The 18363-nt window shown below is 42.1% G+C and overlaps 1 protein-coding gene across 1 annotated transcript in view; it reads left to right on the top strand.

Annotated features, from left to right (window-relative positions):
• Positions 1–18363, top strand: part of abcf1 (ATP-binding cassette, sub-family F (GCN20), member 1) — a 75939-nt gene that overhangs the window by 54763 nt on the left and 2813 nt on the right. Inside the window, exons 18-26 of the mRNA XM_078566737.1 lie at positions 809–933; positions 5838–5950; positions 7761–7932; positions 9880–9954; positions 11019–11089; positions 12498–12530; positions 14627–14795; positions 16292–16356; positions 17478–17550. Of these exons, the coding sequence (XP_078422863.1) occupies positions 809–933; positions 5838–5950; positions 7761–7932; positions 9880–9954; positions 11019–11089; positions 12498–12530; positions 14627–14795; positions 16292–16356; positions 17478–17550 (896 nt within the window). The remainder of the gene's footprint in view (positions 1–808; positions 934–5837; positions 5951–7760; positions 7933–9879; positions 9955–11018; positions 11090–12497; positions 12531–14626; positions 14796–16291; positions 16357–17477; positions 17551–18363) is intronic.

The raw sequence follows: 18363 nt of genomic DNA on the forward strand, positions 1-18363 counted from the left end.
ATTAACGGTTTCAGACTGTGACCAGAATTTCACAGAGTTGAACCCACATCTCTCCAGGTGACACTTGACTGTTGCATTGTTTGCTTTACGTCCATTGCAGACTGAGGGCAGAACCTGGCTCTAGGATTATTGGTCATTTCTATGGTGTTCGGTATGTGAATTGACTCCACGTCAGCACAAAGCAGCAGTGGTACCACATCCTTTCAATCTGAGCCGAGCACCTGCAGAGAAAATTATTAAAGATGACATTGATGTCAACCTAACAACTGGAGCTGTTTCTTTCTGACAGAAATAGAGAACTTAAACCCCATGCCCATTTAACTTTTCAAAACTCTTGGTGCCAGTGCACAGGGTGTGCATTGTTTAATTAGCTTGATTTGCAATTCATATAAAGGATTTCTGCTGATGGTCACAATCACTGGCCTTTTTTGCTTCAAATATCAAAGTAAACTGGTGATTTGCAGAGCGAAGCAAAATTAGGCAAGTACAGACATTCTCTGTCAAACCAATACCAACTGTATTCCCAAACAATCATGTTTGTGTAAAACCACTCTGAAATTGGCTGGTTTTTAATAATTAAAATTACAGTAAAATATTAGAGAGTGGCTCAATACTGTGGGACCGGTAAATTTCTCCTCCACTGCCCTTCCCCATACCAAGAGCACAGAGACCAATAATAACACTGAGATCAGATCTAGAGCCTGAGATCAGGAGAGGAGTTGGTTTATATGACTTGGTAACAGCCTATCTGAACCGTCTCTGATTATTTGCCTTTGAGCTGCACTAACTTGCTGTCTGTCATTACCAGCTACCTGCAAACCTGGAAGAAGACTCTGTTAATTGTATCCCACGACCAGGGCTTCCTGGATGACGTTTGTACAGATGTCATTCATCTGGATGCGCAGAAGCTCTTTTACTACAGGGGGAACTACAGTAAGTGGAACTAGAGCAAGGATGATGCTGGATATTAGGAATGCAAGTTATGAGGAATGGTTAATATTGCCTTCTTTGAAACAGAGGAGACTTGAAGGGGATCCAATTGGAGCTTGATTGATTAAAATAAACTAAACAATTCATTTATATGGGGTAAAAGCAAAATACTACAGATGCTGGGAATCTGAAATAAAAATATGCAATTCATTCATTGTGGTGGAAGGTTTAAATTCCAGTTACCACAATTAGAAGTGAAGAACTTACAAGTGAAAGAGGAAACTGTAAGGGAACTTCACCCAAAAGAAAAATGTTGTGGCAAAATTGCAGATGTGATTGTTAGGAGTGTGAAAACAAATGCAAACTAGTGAAGATGCTGAAAGAAAAGTAGATAATGCTGGAAACATTCTTCAGATCAGGCAGCATTGACCTGAAATGTCAGCTTTGTTTTGCTCCCCAACAGGTGCTGTGTTTCTAGTATTTTCTGTTTTTATATTTGATTTTCCAACAACAAGCTGAATAATTCTCCCTTTGGAATTCCTTACAAAGGAATGGCACTAACGCAGACAGAATTATATAGAGCAGAGGTGGGGCATACCTTGATATTATTCATTAGCCATTTGGCAAAGTATATGTGGATCGGCATTGGATGAGAACAGGATTGGGGTGGATACAGCCAAACAGCCTGCTTACATTGACTATCACATACAAAAGTAATGGCCAGACAAAGACCTAATGGCCTAGCTAGCCTGTCCCATACAGTTGTGAAGCCTTATTGAATACATACACTTCCCTCTCAATTGCAGAGATGAAAAAAAGTAGATTTCAACCAAAGCTAATTTGTTGACTGGGGAGGGAGACCCCCGTAGGCAATTGAAATGGAGGCAATCACATTGATCCTGATTTATCTTGCTGGTTACCTATGACTTGTGCAAGGCCCAGCCAGAAACAAAGCATAAGGACAGAGATGAGGAGAAATTTTTTCTGAGGGTTGTGTGGCTTTGGAACCCTCTGCCTCGAGGTGGTGGAGGCAGGGTCATTGAATATTTTTAAGGTGGAGATAGATTCTTGTTAGGCAAGGGAATCAAAGGCTATTGGTGGGGTAGATGAGAGTGTGGAATTTGAAACACAAACCAATCATAAATGATCTTAATGAATGGCAGAGCAGCCTCGAGGGGCCGATGGCCTACTTCTCCTATTTCATATGTTTGTAAATGTGACCTCTGGTCCTCCCTGGACTGTCCAGTTGAAATAATTGGTCTACATAAATGCAGTCCAGTCCCTTTTATTATTTACAAACCTCAATCACATCATCCCCAAGACTCTAGTTCTCTAAAGGATAGATCCAGCTCATTGAGTTGATTTAGTAATTGTGTTTTAAACTGAAGGTTAATCTTCAAGCCCTTCTCTGCACTTTTCCTAAAGTGTTAATAGAGTCATAGAAGTCTACAGCACAGAAAAAGGTCCATCGATTCTGCGCTGGTCAAATAAGTACCTAACTGTTCTAATCCCATTTTCCAGCACTAGGCCCATAGCCTTTTGCCATGGCATCGCAAGTGCACATCCAAAAACTTCTTAAATGTTATGAGGGTATCTGCCTCTACCACCCTTTCAGGCAGTGAGTTCCAGATTCCCACCACCCTCTGGGTGAAAAAATTCTTCCTCACATCCCCTCTAAACCTCCTGCCCCTTACCTTAAATCTATGTCCCCTGGTTATTGATCCCACCATCAAGGGGAAAAGTTCCTTCCTGTCTACCCTATCTATGCCTCTCATAATTTTATACACCTCACTCATGTCCCCCCTCAATCTCCTCTGCTCCAGGGAAAATACCCCAGTCTATCTGATCTCTCCTCATAACTAAAGCTCTCTAGCCCAGGCAACATCCTGGTAAATCTCCTCTGCACTCTCTCTCTAGTGCAATCACATCCTTCCTATAATCCGGATTCCAGAGCTACACGCAATACTCTAGCTGTGGCCTAGCCAGCATTTTATACAGTTCTAGCATAACCTGCCTGCTCTTACATTCTATGCCTCAGCTAATAAAGGCAAGTATCCCATATGTCTTCTTAACCACCTTATCTACCTGTCCCGCTACCTTCAGGGACAGGTGGACGTACGCACCAAGGTCCCTCTGATCCTTGGTACTTCCCAGGGTCCTACCATTCATCGTGTATTCCCGTGCCTTGTTTGTCCTACCCAAGTGCGTCACCTTACACTTATCCGGATTAATTTCCATTTGCCACTGATCAGCCCATCTGACCAACCTGTCTATATCCCCCTGTCATCTAAGGCTATCCTCCTCACTGTTTACCACCCCACCAATTTTCGTGTCATCTACGAACTTACTGTTCAACCCTCCTACATTCAAGTCTAAATTGTTTATATATGCCACAAACAGCAAGGGACCCAACACCGATCCCTGTGGATCCCTACTGAACACAGGCATCCAGTCACAAAAGCACCCCTCGACCATCACCCTCTGCTTCCTGCCACTCAGCCAATTCTGGATCCAGTTTGCCAAATTGTCTTGGATCCCATGGACTCTTAACTTCGTTATCAGTCTCTCATGCGGGAGCTTGTCAAAAGCCTTGCTGAATTACGTCAAATGCATTGCCCTCATCTACACACCTGGTCACCTCTTCGAAAAATTCAATCAAATCGATCGGACATAACCTCCCTCTAACAAAACTATGCTGACTGTCCTTGATTAATCCCTGCCTCTCCAAGTGTAGATTAATTCTGTCCCTCGGAATTGCTTCCAATAGTTTCCCCAGCACTGAGGTTAGACTGACTGGCCTGTAGTTCCCTGGTTTATCTCTTCCTCCCTTCTTGAATAACAGTACCACATTGGCTGTCCTCCAGTCCTCTGGCACCTCGCCTGTAGCCAGAGAGGTATTGAAAATTATTGCCAGTGCCCCCGCTATCTCCCCCCTTGCCTCATTCAACAGCCTAGGATACATTTCATCCGGGCCTGGAGATTTATCTACTTTTAAGCCTGCCAGACCACTTTGAATCGCCTCCCTTTCTATGCTAATTTCTTTAATTATATCACATGCCTTCTGCCTGATTTCCATACCCACGTCATCCCTCTCACTTGTGAATGCCTACACAAAGTATTCATTTAGAACCCTACCTATGTCTTCCAGCTCCACACGCAAATTACCACTATGGATCTTAATGGGTCCTACTCTTTCCCTAGTTATCCTCTTACTCTTAATGTACTTGTAAAATAACTGGATTTTCTTTTATTTTACCTGCCAATGTTTTCTCATGCCCCCTTTTTGCTCTCCTAATTTTCTTTTTAAGTTCCCCCTTACACATTCTATACTCCTCTTGAGCTTCTGCTGTTTTGAGCCCTAGGTATCTGCCTTAAGCCTCCCTTTTTCTCTTTATCCAATCCTGTATATCCCTCGACATCTAGGGTTCCCAGGATTTGTTGGTCCCACCCTTTGCCTTTACTGGAATATGTTGGCCCTGTACTCTCTCTCTTTCTTCCTTGAATGAGTCCTAATTCTGTGATGCAGATTTACCTAAAAGTAGTTGCTCCCAGTCCACTCTGGCCAATTCATATCTGATCTTATTAAAATCAGCCTTCCCCCAATTTAGAACTCTGAATCATGGCCCATCCTTGTCCTTTTCCATAACATATCCCCCATTGTGCAAGGAGACCAGAATTGGATGCAGTATTGTAACTCGGTCCTAACCAAGATCTTGTACAAGTACAAAACGGTAGGTTTTGTTATATAGTGAATTGTCTTGTATATACATCTAGAACCCTGTTTGTTTTAACATTATTTTTCAATGTCTTAACTTTATATAGCTTTGGAGCTATATCTTAGATCATACATATATAATAGCCAGCAAACATGGTGCCATATTGAGCAAAAGTCAGCAGGGGTTGGTAGGGGATTGGGGAGAACACATTGTTGAAATCTCAATGCACAAGATTTTAACCATATTCAGCAGCTGCCTAATGTGGATTACAGAATTCCGACACATCCATACTGATATAAATCATCAGTGCAGTCCTGACGCAGTGTGTGCCTCTGGCTAAAATTACTGTAATAACAAATGGGACAAAAGAGATTGCAGTGCATTGTAAGTAATTGAACACAGTATATGAAGGAACAGAGTTATATTTTCAATGAACCATCACTATACACTTGCGAGTACTCTTTCACCCGATCTCTCTAGCCTCCTCCAGCTCTCCAACTTAGCTCTCTGTGTCCCTCTGGTTTCAACTGCCTGGGCCTTAAGCTCTGAACTTCTTCCCTAAACCTTTCAGCTCTCCTACCTCTTTCTGTCCTCCTTTAAGATCCTTCTTAAAACCTACATCTTTGACCAAGCCTTTGGTAACCTGAGCTAATATCTTCCTATTTGACTTGGTATCAAATTTTGACTGATTATGCTCATACAAGCTGCCATAGAATGTTTTATTACATTATAGATGCTATATACATGCAGATTGTTACACTGATTTAAAGAGAACATATGTATTGGGAGGTTGGTGAATGGTTACAGTTGAGTTGAAAAATTAAAGTTTGACTTGTGGAGAAAGGGAGTTCTTCAGAATCATGTTAGTTAATATGACAAGTGACATACGTGCAAAAGAAATTGTCGCCTCCTTCCAGTTCAAATTCCCCTGCGTACAAAGAAGAATAAGTATAGTCGTTCTTTATACCATATTGCTTACCTTCCCTTTCCTATTATACTTTTTAGCATAGGGCTCACAGCATCACTATTGTGCAGCTGATCTTCAGTAATGTGGGTGAATCTGTGTCCTATTAACTCCTACAGGAAGGTACCTTCTACCACCTTGTGCAGTACGAATGTGCTTGTGTAGATTCTTTTTTTGAGGTGTGCTATGGCTGTTTTGATCCTCCTTTTATTTTGTGCCTGGTCCAGACACCTTTAAGAAGATGTACCAGCAGAAACAGAAGGAACTGCTGAAACTCTACGAAAAACAGGAAAAGAGACTTAAAGATCTAAAGGCAGGCGGCAAATCAACCAAACAAGCGGTATGTGAATCTGGCAATGTGCTGCAAATTGGCTAATCTCAGCCTGGTTTGCAACATCCTCTTTGTGACGGGAGTAATTAAATGTGTTGTTTCACACCAATGCATATATAAGATTAAATTGTTGATGTATCACCTGGTACTGAATTGACATAAGCTGTTGATGCTTGGGAGGGCTGTGTGTAAGTTTGTCTCTGTGGATTCTTGGATGTTTACCCTATTAACAAACAAAATGGATATTGCACGAGGTTAGTGCACCATCCTTTCTGTCATCCCCATGCTCTCATTTATCTTAGCTTCCAGTCTAGCAATGCCTTATTTAAAATTCACATCCACGTTCAACCCTTCCTATCTCTGTAACCTCCTCCAGCCGTAGAAGCCTCCAAGAACTCTGCATTCCTCCAGTTCTGACATCTTGTGCATTTCTGATTTCTCCCGTTGCACCATTAGCAACTGTACCTCCAGCTGCCGAGGCCCTAAGCTCTCTCATTCCCTTACACTAGGACATTTTATTAAGGTAAAGGTGCAAATAAATATAATTTGCTCCCACTCCAGGACTTGAGCTCATAATCAAGGCAGACACTTTGCTGAAGTACTGAGCGAGTGCTGCATTGAAACAGCATGTCATTTGGTTGAGATATTAAACCAAGTCTCATTCTGCACTTGGTCTGCCTGCTAGATGACATCATCCATAATCATAAGGTTAGCATTCTATAGATTTGTTGAAAATGCCTAACTTTGCCTCAAGTTCCCATGGTTGCAGTTGAGCCATAATTTACTCCACATGACCCTGAGAAAGATCCAGCACCTGCTGGAAACAACAATCCCTTTCCTGTAATTCTATTCCACCCCCCGCCCCCGCTCATTTTGTTGAACCAGATGAGCAACTCCAGCTCCCTATCAGCTGCAAAGCTAATGCTGCATGAAGTTTGGAATGTTATTCTGCATGAAAGGTGCTTTTTAAATAGAAGTGGTTCAAGAAGGCAGCACACCACAACCTCCTTGGGGGCAATTAGGAATGGGCAATAAATACTGGCCTAGCCATCAATGCCCACATCCCATGAACAAATATATTTTTTAAAAAATGTTGTATGATAATTGAATAGAAATAGATCATGTATTTGACTTTTGAAATCATTCTACATGATGGCATAGGGTGGATGAGACACAGTGACTGAGGTTAAATAATAGTATATAAACGGTCAATCGCTACAGTCTGGATCTAAGGTATTTCTAGTCTGGGTGGGGACTGAACTTTGTTATTTGAGAAGCACTGATCAGGGTGAACCAAGTGTTTTCCTTTAGAAAGCAAATGTGTTCTAGTAGGAGCCACTGGGTAGTAGAGTTGAAACCCATTATTACTTTTCCTCTCGCTGAGGGGTTGCGATGGCCAACTGGGCTGTCCATGCCAATTGCTAAAGTGATCAGGTAATTGATACCTTCCCAGTCTGTGTGACATGGCAGCTCACTTGAAAACTGAGATTTGGCGAGTAGGCAAATGGGCTGGATTTAAATTGTAGTCTTTGAAGGATTATAGGTACAACAGTAGGGCCATTCAACCTCTTCGCATCTGCTCTGCTATTCGATTGGAGCATGGCTGAATGTACAATTCTAATGCACTATGGTGCTTTCTACCTGTGTTCTATTGGGCAGTTGGACTATTGTCAGGATGAACATTTTAAAAAAAAAACTGGTCAAACCATCTTGGCCTTTTCTCTTCAGTAGGTAGACAGATGATTTATTTCTTAGTTCAACTGCTTTGGCTGATTTTCTGCTCTTCTTCCTCCTTCTCCAATCAAATTCTGTCTTGTAGGAGAAACAAACAAAGGAGGCACTGACACGCAAACAGCAGAAATGTCGGAAAAAAAACCAGGATGAAGAGTCAAATGAAGCTCCTGAGCTTCTGAAAAGACCCCGAGAATACACGGTGAAGTTTACATTCCCAAACCCACCTCCCCTGAGCCCTCCAATCCTCGGACTGCATGGTAAGAATTTCAGTCGATGAAAGATGCACTGCTATGTTTTGCTTTTAGTTTGAATAAGTGCTAAATAGCTGCCTGGCTTTTTTCTTGCTCGTGTATTCTCCCTTCATTCTGGTGGTCTCATTCCCTCAATCTCTACCTGTGAGACACCAGCTGATTTTAAGATATGGCCTGGGATTTAAATCCAGTTTTTCGCCTCCTAAAGGGAATGACATGGTTTTCGGGTGAAATGGGGAGAGTGTGTATGGTGAGCATAGCTTGGGTTGCCAACAGATTATCTCAAAGCACTTCACTATCAATTCATTACTTTAAATTGGAGTCAATGCTATTTTGTAGGTAAATGCTGCAGTCAGTTGGCACACAGCAAGTTTCCAAAGAAATAAATTATGAGTGACCGGCATTTTGATTTTGGCAGTGGTGAGTGAAGCAGAAAATGTGGGTGGGACACCTCTTCAAATGCTGCTGTGGAATCTGTTAGGTCCCTCTGGGCATACTTTCATTGGAAAAATGGCATTTCCAAAAACACAACTCCACAGTTGTGCACTGAAATTGTGGTCTTAATGTTATGGCCCTGTTTTTGTAGTCAGCGATGGTGTTCGCCACTGACCTTGAAGCAAACTTCCCACGAAGATCAAGTGATCTCTGCGGCATGGTTTTTGCCCTTTCAAACATTAATTTGAGCCTAGTGCCATCCATGGAGTCTGCAGCTGTGATGTTGTCAAGTAGGGTAAGTATCCAATCTCAATTTAGAATTTGCGCACAAGCAGCGAACCTTAAACTTGCACTTCTCATAAGTTTTGCAGCTAAATAAAGATTGGCCATACACATTAGAAACTGAAACGCCATAAACTTTTTATAAATTATTATATTAAACTATATAATTGAATCAAATTGGAAGAATTTGACATTACACTCCCTAACAGCACGGTGGGTGTACCTGCATCACATGGACTGCAGCAGTTCAAGAAGGCAGCTCATCAATCATGATGGGCAATAAATCCATGAATGAATTTTTAAAAAAACATTAACTTTTGCAGGCCAGAGGGGTTGTTTAGCAGTTATTTCCTAGTACACCTTTTAAAACATCTCAGGGACTTTCAACAGTGATATTAAAAGGATTAATTCGGATGGGTTCACTAAGATTAGCATCTGCAGGGGCATTAACAGCACACCCAGTGCAGGGAATTACTGGGAACAGCTTCTGGATTTCCACACAAATGCGCATGTGCAGGTGCCGGAAGTTGTTGGTTTCACAGTTGTAATGATGGTGAATGCTTGATAATTTCAGTACAACTGCAAAATCTGGGTCATTATTATCATGTCCTGGAATGTGGCTTGCATTCGTGACTTCCTGCCTCAGAGGAGAAAAATACTATCAACTGAGCCAAGTTGACATAAACTACAAAGCGTTGCATGCTCTGGTTTGCAGCAATTATCTTTTATTCAGGATAAGTGTCAACAGCAGCAGTAAATTGGTATTGAATGGCTATCTTAATAATGTACAGATTTTAACAAATCAGGGGCCATTTATCCCAATGAGCTCATTCTTGGTTCTCTAGCTCACCCAGCTTAACATCCAACTGCCTTAAATTTCCTACCCCCCACCCCTTCAAAGAACTGTTATAAATTTTCCCAAATTTTAATTTGTGCTTTCTTGTCCTACTGGCCTTGAAATAGTTTTCTTTGATCATCTTATAAGCTATCTATCCTGACCATCATCTTTCAGATGTCAAACTTGAACACAGAAAATGATTGGAAAAGTTTATTTCCTTTAGCAGTCAATCTTTTTGCTTTCCTCTGCACCCACTCCTCACTGTATGTATGTGTTTGTCCCAATAGAATGCTGACCACCCCCCCCACCGCCACCACACACACACAGGTTTCTTTGTCAGCTGTGTAACACGGTTAGCCTTGAATGTGCTGATGCATAATTTCTGTCTGAAATTCCAGCTGTTGATTTTGCATATGAAAGCCAAAAGCTGCTTTTCAAGAACCTGGACTTCGGTATTGACATGGATTCCAGAAGTAAGCATCTGTTTAATTTTCCATTTGTTAAACTACCAATGATGGATGCGTAAGGATGTTTAAAGGAATATATTTGTGTTATCAAAGTAATTAATTGTAGGGCTTATGGCTGTGCAGCATGATGGTTTTTCAAGTCTTAAACTGCTCAGTCAATTTGGACGGTTTTGCCCAGCGTTACATTGTACTACTGCACTACATACCCCTGAGATATTTACCTTGAGTTCCCTGACTACTTATTGCATCATTTCAGTTCAATTCAATACATGTAAAAAGTGCAAAGCAATATTGTAACCAAGGAGCTTGGAAGTTTTATGTCAAAAGCTCTTGATGCCCTGAAATGAGTTACATGTTGATCTAAGTGAGGGATTCAGATAGTTTTATATAGAAAAATGTATACACTGGATTTGGTTATTGGCTGAAATCTAATCGAGGGGTTCAGATGGTTTATATATAGAATAATGGATACCTGGGAGTGAGTTACAGACTGGAATCTAATCGAGGGGTTCAGATGGTTTATACATAGAATAATGGATACCTGGGAGTGAGTTACAGACTGGAATCTAATCGAAGGGCTAAGATGGTTTATACGTAGAATAATGGATACCTGGGAGTGAGTTACAGACTGGAATCTAATCAAGGGGTTCAGATGGTTTATATGTAGAATAATGGATACCTGGGAGAGAGTTACAGGCTGGAATCATATCGAAGGGTTCGGATGGTTTATATGTAGAATGATGGATACCCGGGAGTGAGTTACAGGCTGGAATCTAATCAAGCTTGAATGATGCTTATGATCTTTTTCTGAGTTACTATTACAATCCTGCCTTGAAATTGTCACACAATATTTAAGTCGATCAGTGATAATTGATATCTAATCTAAAATTTTAGATGTGTTTAGCAGTGCTGTCTGTTAACATTTCAGTTTTGGATGTTTCCTAATATCAAATCTGTTGAATGGAAGGGAAAGAAGGACTCTTCCCTGTGCTGTGCAGAATGTTCTTTGCAATTTCTGACCTGTAGTGAAAAACCCCTGTTAACTGTTGCTTCTGTTCTGCACTCCTCAGTCTGTATTGTCGGACCCAATGGAGTTGGGAAGAGTACACTGCTGCTCCTGCTCACTGGAAAGCTGACCCCTGTAAGTTGCATTATACAATCTGCTCCATCTACATTGACTTAATTCCCAGTTAAATCCTGAATTCTTTAATTTTTATTCGTTCTCTGGGTGTGGGCATCATCACTGGTAAAACAAGCAGTTATTGCTCATCCCTAGTTGCCCCGATCAGGTGGTTGTCAGCTGCATTCTTGAACCGCTGATGGTGTTTGATACAAGTGAGTGGCTTGCTGGATTTGACCACTTCAGAAGTCAGTTAACAGTCGGCCACATAGATGTACGACTGGAGTCACACACAGACTGGACTGGGTAAAGACTGCAGCATTCATTCCCAGAAGAGCATTAGTAAAGCAGTTGGGTTTTCATGCCAATGGCAGCTTCCTGGTCACTTTTATTGATACTAGCTTTTTATTATGTCTCAATTTTTTTTTTAACTTAATGAACATTCTCAAAATGGTGGAGTTTGAACATCCGTTTGCTGGTCCTGGATTATTAGAACAGTGAAATAACCACTCCACCAATTTCAGAAGGACCATCCGGGCTCTGATTCTCCCAATGGGACCATTGGTCCTTGCCCATAACTGAGAATTCAGCTAGCATATAACCCTTATGCAGCAACCCAGTTGATGTTGTCAGACTGGAAAGATGCAGAAAGATAGATTTACATTTATAATGTATGTCATTGAAAACACCTCAAAGTGCCATACACAATTGAAATATAGGCAAATGTGGCAGTCGTTCTATAGCAGCACTGAGAGCAATGACATATTAAGTTTTATCTTTGTCTGTTAAGGAAAGAAATATTGGCCAGGGTACCAGAAATGTTCCCAGTTCTTTGAGTAAAAATCTTCACTGTTAGCAGAACAATAGAGCAAACAGGTGATTTAACCTGTCTGTACGAAGTACAGAACTAGTTCAGTATATATTGACCTTCCAAAAGTGCAGCCTGGATCTTGCCTATGGGAGGAGGAGTGAGGGACATGCAGGATTTCCATCTGATGCTTTGTTTTTTTTTCTTTTCCTGTGAAACACATTGTCTATTAAACGTTTAAAATGAGCCTGTTTGCCCCAGAAATCTAGTTTTTCGTTCTTGTCTTCTGTTTCCACTGCCCCCAGCACTCGCCCACCGTCCTGCAAATAAATCCACTGATTTTAAAAGATCCTTTCAACTGGTTCAGATCAGCTGTTCCTAACGATTTGAATCTGTGTGACCTATATTCTCATCACGATCTGCTCATCTTGGTATTACTCTTTTTACTGCTAGATATGCAGATAGGATGTAATCGGAAGGGAGTACTCTTGTGTGAACGTAAACACCAGCATAGACCAATTGGGCTAAATGGTCTGTTTCTGTGGTGGAAATTCTGTGTGACATATTAATGTTGCTATGTGACCTCAGTGAAATCTAATTCCCTCCTTTCTTTGATTTCAGACTGTTGGTGAACAGAGGAAGAACCACAGACTGGTGAGTTTCTCTGGGAGCACTCTTAGTCTGTACTGGAGAGGTATTGACAGCTGTCCTTGCGCTGAAATACCACACCAAACTGTTCATTGTACTGGATGTAATATAGGGTTTGAGTACTTTTCTTTCTCCCCGTGTCAGCCGAAAGAGTGGGTTGGAGATCTGTTCCTATGCCTCTGCTGGCCCTACTGCAACACCAGCTGCATTAGACCACTTCAGACACAACTCTTTCTACAGGGAAGGATCCAGAACCCCTCTGCAGCAATATTGCTAAGATTAGGCTAAGCGAGGCGTGCTGTTGAAATAAAACCAGAAAATACCATAAATATAGCAATTCTAGTGGCATCAGAAGCTAAAGAGCAGGTTAAACTTTGGGTCCAGATTCTTCATTGGAACTGGAATCAAATACATCCCTTAATGCAACTGAACAAAAGGGAGGGGATCAATGAATAGGACTCAAGATGTGCATATGTTAGCTCTTTGATATTCACTACATGGCCTGCGGGTTTCTTGTGGCCAGCACGTTTTTCTTGCAGCACTTCTTACCATGTCTCCCTAGGCCGTGTTTTTTGTACTGTATTTTTAAAGTTTTATTCATTCATGGGATGTGGGTGTCGCTGGATAGCCCAGCATTTATTGGCCAGCCCTAATTTCCCTTCTTCAGAGGGCATTTAAGAGTCAACCAAATGTTGTGGGTCTGGAGTCACATGTAGGTCAGACCAGGTAAGGACAGCAGATTTCCTTTCCTAAAGAGCATTAGTGAACCAGATGGCTTTTGACGACAATCGGCAATGGTTTCATGGTCATTAACCATAACATACTTTTAATTCCAGATTTTTGAATTCAAATTCCACCACCTGCCGTGGTGGGATTCGAAGCCAGGTCCCAGAGCATTACCCTGGGTCTCAGGAATACTGGTCCGGTGACAATGCCCTTATACAACCACTTCCCCTTGATGATTATGATGATGAATTGACTGCCTAAGCCAGGGGTTCCCAAAACAGTGAGTTGTGACCCCATGAGCATTTGGGGTCACAAGTTCATCCTCCTCCAAGGCACAGTGCAGACTGTGAAGTGAGGACTCTCGCAGGACAGCCCTGGGATTGGTTCCAAGCCCCGATGACATGCAGTTGCATGTCTTTTTTCTTGCTGTGTTTTGGCAGACGTGACCTCTGAGACCCCAGCATTGCCTCCATCAGAACTTGCAAAATGATTGTGAAAAACCCATTGCTCCCTGCTCTCTCATTCCCCCCAACTCCTCAGAACTCCTTCCCGCCCTCACTATTCTTCTAGTGAATATCACTGTTAGCTACTATCACAGAGGCAGTTTAATGGGTTTTAAGTGCTGACGGTTACTGCTTTATGAATGCACATCTGGTGACTCTTGTGACATGGTAATAGTGCTGCAACACCTAATGGTGTCACCTGTCTGTACTAACTGTCTTCTGATTAGAGTTAATCACTCTGCTCATGAATTGCACTTGTCTGATGCCAACATGTGATGCTGTGATCCTATGTTGGCTCGGGTCCTTGGCTTCACAAATAATTATTGCACCCAGAGACGTGGCAGATTAAGCGTAAATCACTAAACCCTTTGTATAGCATGGATTGCTGAGTTGACTGATCTCTGCCTGGATGGTTTGTAGGTGTGACATTTGATTGTAGTGCTCCAAAGTTGACGAGAGGGAAAATCAGCCAGAATTGCTGCTGCTTAGTGCTATCCCTTGATTCCTGCTGGAAAATGCATCCAATTTGGATGTCAGTGTCAGATGAGGGCTAGACTGGAGTTGGTTATGCTTCTTCCCTCTTAGCTTTGTGCAACTGGCTCACTCATGGTAAAAATCACAAAGTAATACAAGTGTGAATCATGAAAATTTAGCCCAGTGTTGGGGTTGCTGTACAGGGCAGTGAAGAAAACTGGAAGTCTAAGAGATGTCGAGTATGGCAGGGCTTAGGGTGACGGGAGTGGAATGTGCCATGTAGTTGGGCTGGCAGAGCCTGCCTATTCCAATTTATCATTCCAGGGAGTAATTCTGTATATCGCTGTAAAATAATTTTTTCATGGTAAAATATTTTTTACGATACCCACCCACACACAGAAAATAGGTTACTTCAACCAGCAATACGCAGACCAGCTTAACATGGAGGAGACAGCAACAGAGTACCTCATGAGAAACTTCAACCTGCCGTACCAGGATGGGAGGAAATGTCTTGGGCGCTTTGGCCTGGAGAGCCACGCCCACACCATCCAGATCAGCAAACTCTCAGGTACTGAGTGGGAAGAATCTGCCTGGGAGGGGGAGAGGAGATTGAGGCTTGGAAGGGGAAATAAAGGGTCAGTTATGTCTTCCTAGTCAACTAATTGATAATGGCAACAAAAACACTGGTTGCTCTAAATCCTATTTACGCAATTATTTCAAGCAGACTTTTTATGCAAGCAGAAAGATGAAAGCAAAATATTGCAGATGCTGGAAATCTGAAACAAAAACAAAATTCTGGAAAAACTCAGCAGGCCTGGCAACATCTGTGGAGAGGGAAACAGTTAACGTTTCGAGTCCGTACGATTCTCCTCCAGAGCAGTGTTTTCAAGAAGGGTGAGAGCGCAGGTCTAACAGTACCTGCCTAGTTTCTAGCATTTCCTGTTTTTATTTTTTATGCCTGGTGTCTACTCTGGTAGGACTGTACTATTTAAAGCAGCATTAATTAGTGGTGCTAACTGGAGTTGGTGTGTGTGATGCTTTAAAAACAGTACAGCCAGGTTTACACCAGGCCCATTTACAGCATATGTTCTGAGCTCTCACCTTTCTTATAAACACTGCTGCTTTCTGGGCTAAATTCCAGCTCTGCAGTCACTCACCCAAGTGACCATTTATTATGTTTGAACCTAGATTATGATCATTGGATGGGTGGTGGGGGAATCATCACAACTGAGGCCTGCCCTGTTTTCAACCTTCCGTGTGTGCACTTTTCACTAAGCTCAGTGGATCGTAATTGAGATTGAGAACCATATTTGGTCGTTGTCTTTCCTTAAACAAAGGCCTGGAGATCAATTGCAGCAGCCCAGCTCACTCAGGTTGACGATCTCTCAACATAGACCAGGATTGAAGTTGGGACTTTCTGGCCTGCATGATTCTGTCGCATGAGGCAGTGAGTTTCTCAACAGATGCAATGGGTGGAACTCACTGACAAATTCTGAAAGTAAATCATTCGGACCTCTTTTTACAAGCTGTAGGGGACAAAAAAGCCAAAGCTTGATGTGCTGTGATGAGACTTTTCTGTTTTCTGACTTTGTGCACACACGACATTTTATGGGAAAATTCTTGGAACTGTTCAACTGTCACCAAAACATTAGTGCTGTTTTAAGGGGCTAGTGTAGGAGGCCAACTAAATTCAAACTGGTCATTAGTCTGACATTTGTAATCAAGACCCATGTGCAAGTTTAAATCTCAGCTGAATGTAGCTGATTTGCTAGCTGAACAATTCCATCCATGTTTAACAGGGTGTCAGCTTTCTCCTGTACCTGGTCCCTGTTTCTTAATTCATGAGAGTGGCCAAGATGTGTGGGTACATTGCGTTTATAAGTGATCATAAAATATAACTGCAGAGAAGCAATCACAACAGTGGTCATCTGTCATCGGTTAGTAGATGGGGCTGTGCTGCTGATATACATCACTTTCTGAGCCCTAGTGCAAATGTGCACCGTGCCCATTTCCTTGTGCTCTGTTTGGTCATGTTGCTCATAACACTATTTCTGTTCCCTGCAGGTGGTCAGAAAGCAAGAGTAGTGTTTGCAGAGTTAGCCTGCCGACAGCCTGATGTACTTATTCTGGTGAGTAACCCAGCCACTCAGATTGATGTGATTCATCCTCGGGTGTATTTTTTTAACCTCTCCTGAAAGCGCTGATTTACGTTGGGTACTATTCCCCAAACAACAGCTATCCCTCAGGCACCTCACCCAAGTGGTCATACTTCATGCATGAACCTATGGTGAGTATGCCAAGGTATGAGTCATGGGGAATAACAGACATGCCTGATTTTTGTCCTTGCGTTGCATCTATGTACTATTCCCAGTCGGAGTCGTTGGATAACGTTTACTCCCCAACCCAGGAGCAATTACAGGGCACCTACTGTAACCTTGGACAGCTAACTGAGCAGAGAATAATATCTTCAGTTCTTTATGGTTCAATGGGCATAATTACCTGTATCTGGGTCTGCTTGCAGGAAGGAATAGTAACTAAACTGTTGTGTGGTTTGAGTCCAGCAATGGAGGGAAGTGGAGAAATTGACTTATATCATTATATTGTCGTTGAAACATGCAGTAGAGTTAAGAGCTATCAGTAGGAGTGAAAGCTGTCGGGTAGAGGATTAGGGTAAAGATGCCATGCCATGTTAGAAAAGCTTTCCTTTTGGATCGATATCACACAGGCAGTGGAGAGACCCAATAGCAGAAACTTAAGCTGTTCTTAAAGTTAGAATCCTCTGAAATGCAAACTTCTCCTTATCCTCTAGCTCTGTGGACTTCCCTCAGGACTGGATTCAGAATTTTACTGTGATGTTGATGTCCCCACACAGGGTGGTGGAGGGACTGCAAGCTGCCTAGCCTGAACTCCATATAGGAAGGTTTTTAGTTGTAAAGCAAGTTGATATAACTGCAGCTTGATGCCTAAAGATTGGGTTTTGATATTGTCTTGGACTGTCCCCACCGCTTGAGTTCTGGCTGGTGGTTGGAAAGGTCGATGATCTTTCGTAATATCCGGTTAAACTGGAGCCAAGTGTTCCACTACTTCTCACCCCTGTTCCCTGACCCTTTCCTTCAAAAAGACTTGGAGATCTGCTTTGAACTAGCTGTATCTGAGGAGAGCTATCAAAGGTCAGGAATTTTTCTTGCTTGTGGAATTGTATCCAATTTACACTTTAAGGAAATGTTGTCAGATCCGTTTTCAATTTCAGGATGAACCCACAAACAATCTGGACATTGAGTCTATTGATGCTTTGGCTGACGCGATTAATGTCTATAAAGGAGGTGAGTCTGCACTGTGCTGTCTGGGAGTGTGGGGGTCGGTGGATAATCTAGTGTGTTTGCTCATGTTTCCTACCTCCCTGCTGTAGAAACTACTATTGACAGCTCCCTGGGTGAGGAAGTCCTTCTATAGAAGAATTAAAAAGCAGAAGAGGCTACTTGGCCCATTATGACAATGCTAGCTTCTTGCTGGAACTATGCAATTAGTCCCACTCCCCCACTCTTCCCTTTAATCCTCTACACTTTTTCCTTCAGATATTTACCATTTTAGTTTTGCAAGTTGTTGTTGAATCTGCTTCCATTATCTTTTTTTTATGCTGTGCATTTGATCAAAATTTACAGTTTAAAACAAAAAATTTCCTCTTGTTACTTCTGGTTCTTTTGCCAATCACTTTAAATCTGTGTCATCTGATTACCAATCGTTCTGCCTCTGGAAACAGTTTTTTATTTACTCTGATCATTTGTAACACTTCTATCAAATCTCCTCTATACCTTCTCTGTTCTAAATACAGCAATCCCAGCTTCTGCTGTTTCTCCACAAGTTCCCCATCCCTGGTACCGTTCTAGTAAATCTATTCTGCATCCTCTAAGGCCTTGACAACTTCTTAAAGTGGTGCCCACATATTTTCACCTGTTTTCTTCTCTCCTGAAGGTGCCACCTCTTACTGTGCTGTAGTTCCAAAGAGCCACTTGGTGTCTTGCCCAACTGGTCATTTTATGAGCCAAGACTGAATATCGAAAGTCTGTTTTACTATGGGAACTGTCTCTTCTGAACTAATCTTTTCTTCCCTAACATCCACATTTTCCAGCAGAGAT

This window comes from Cetorhinus maximus, chromosome 21, assembly GCF_964194155.1.
Source record: "Cetorhinus maximus chromosome 21, sCetMax3.hap1.1, whole genome shotgun sequence".
Lineage (NCBI taxonomy): Eukaryota > Metazoa > Chordata > Chondrichthyes > Lamniformes > Cetorhinidae > Cetorhinus > Cetorhinus maximus.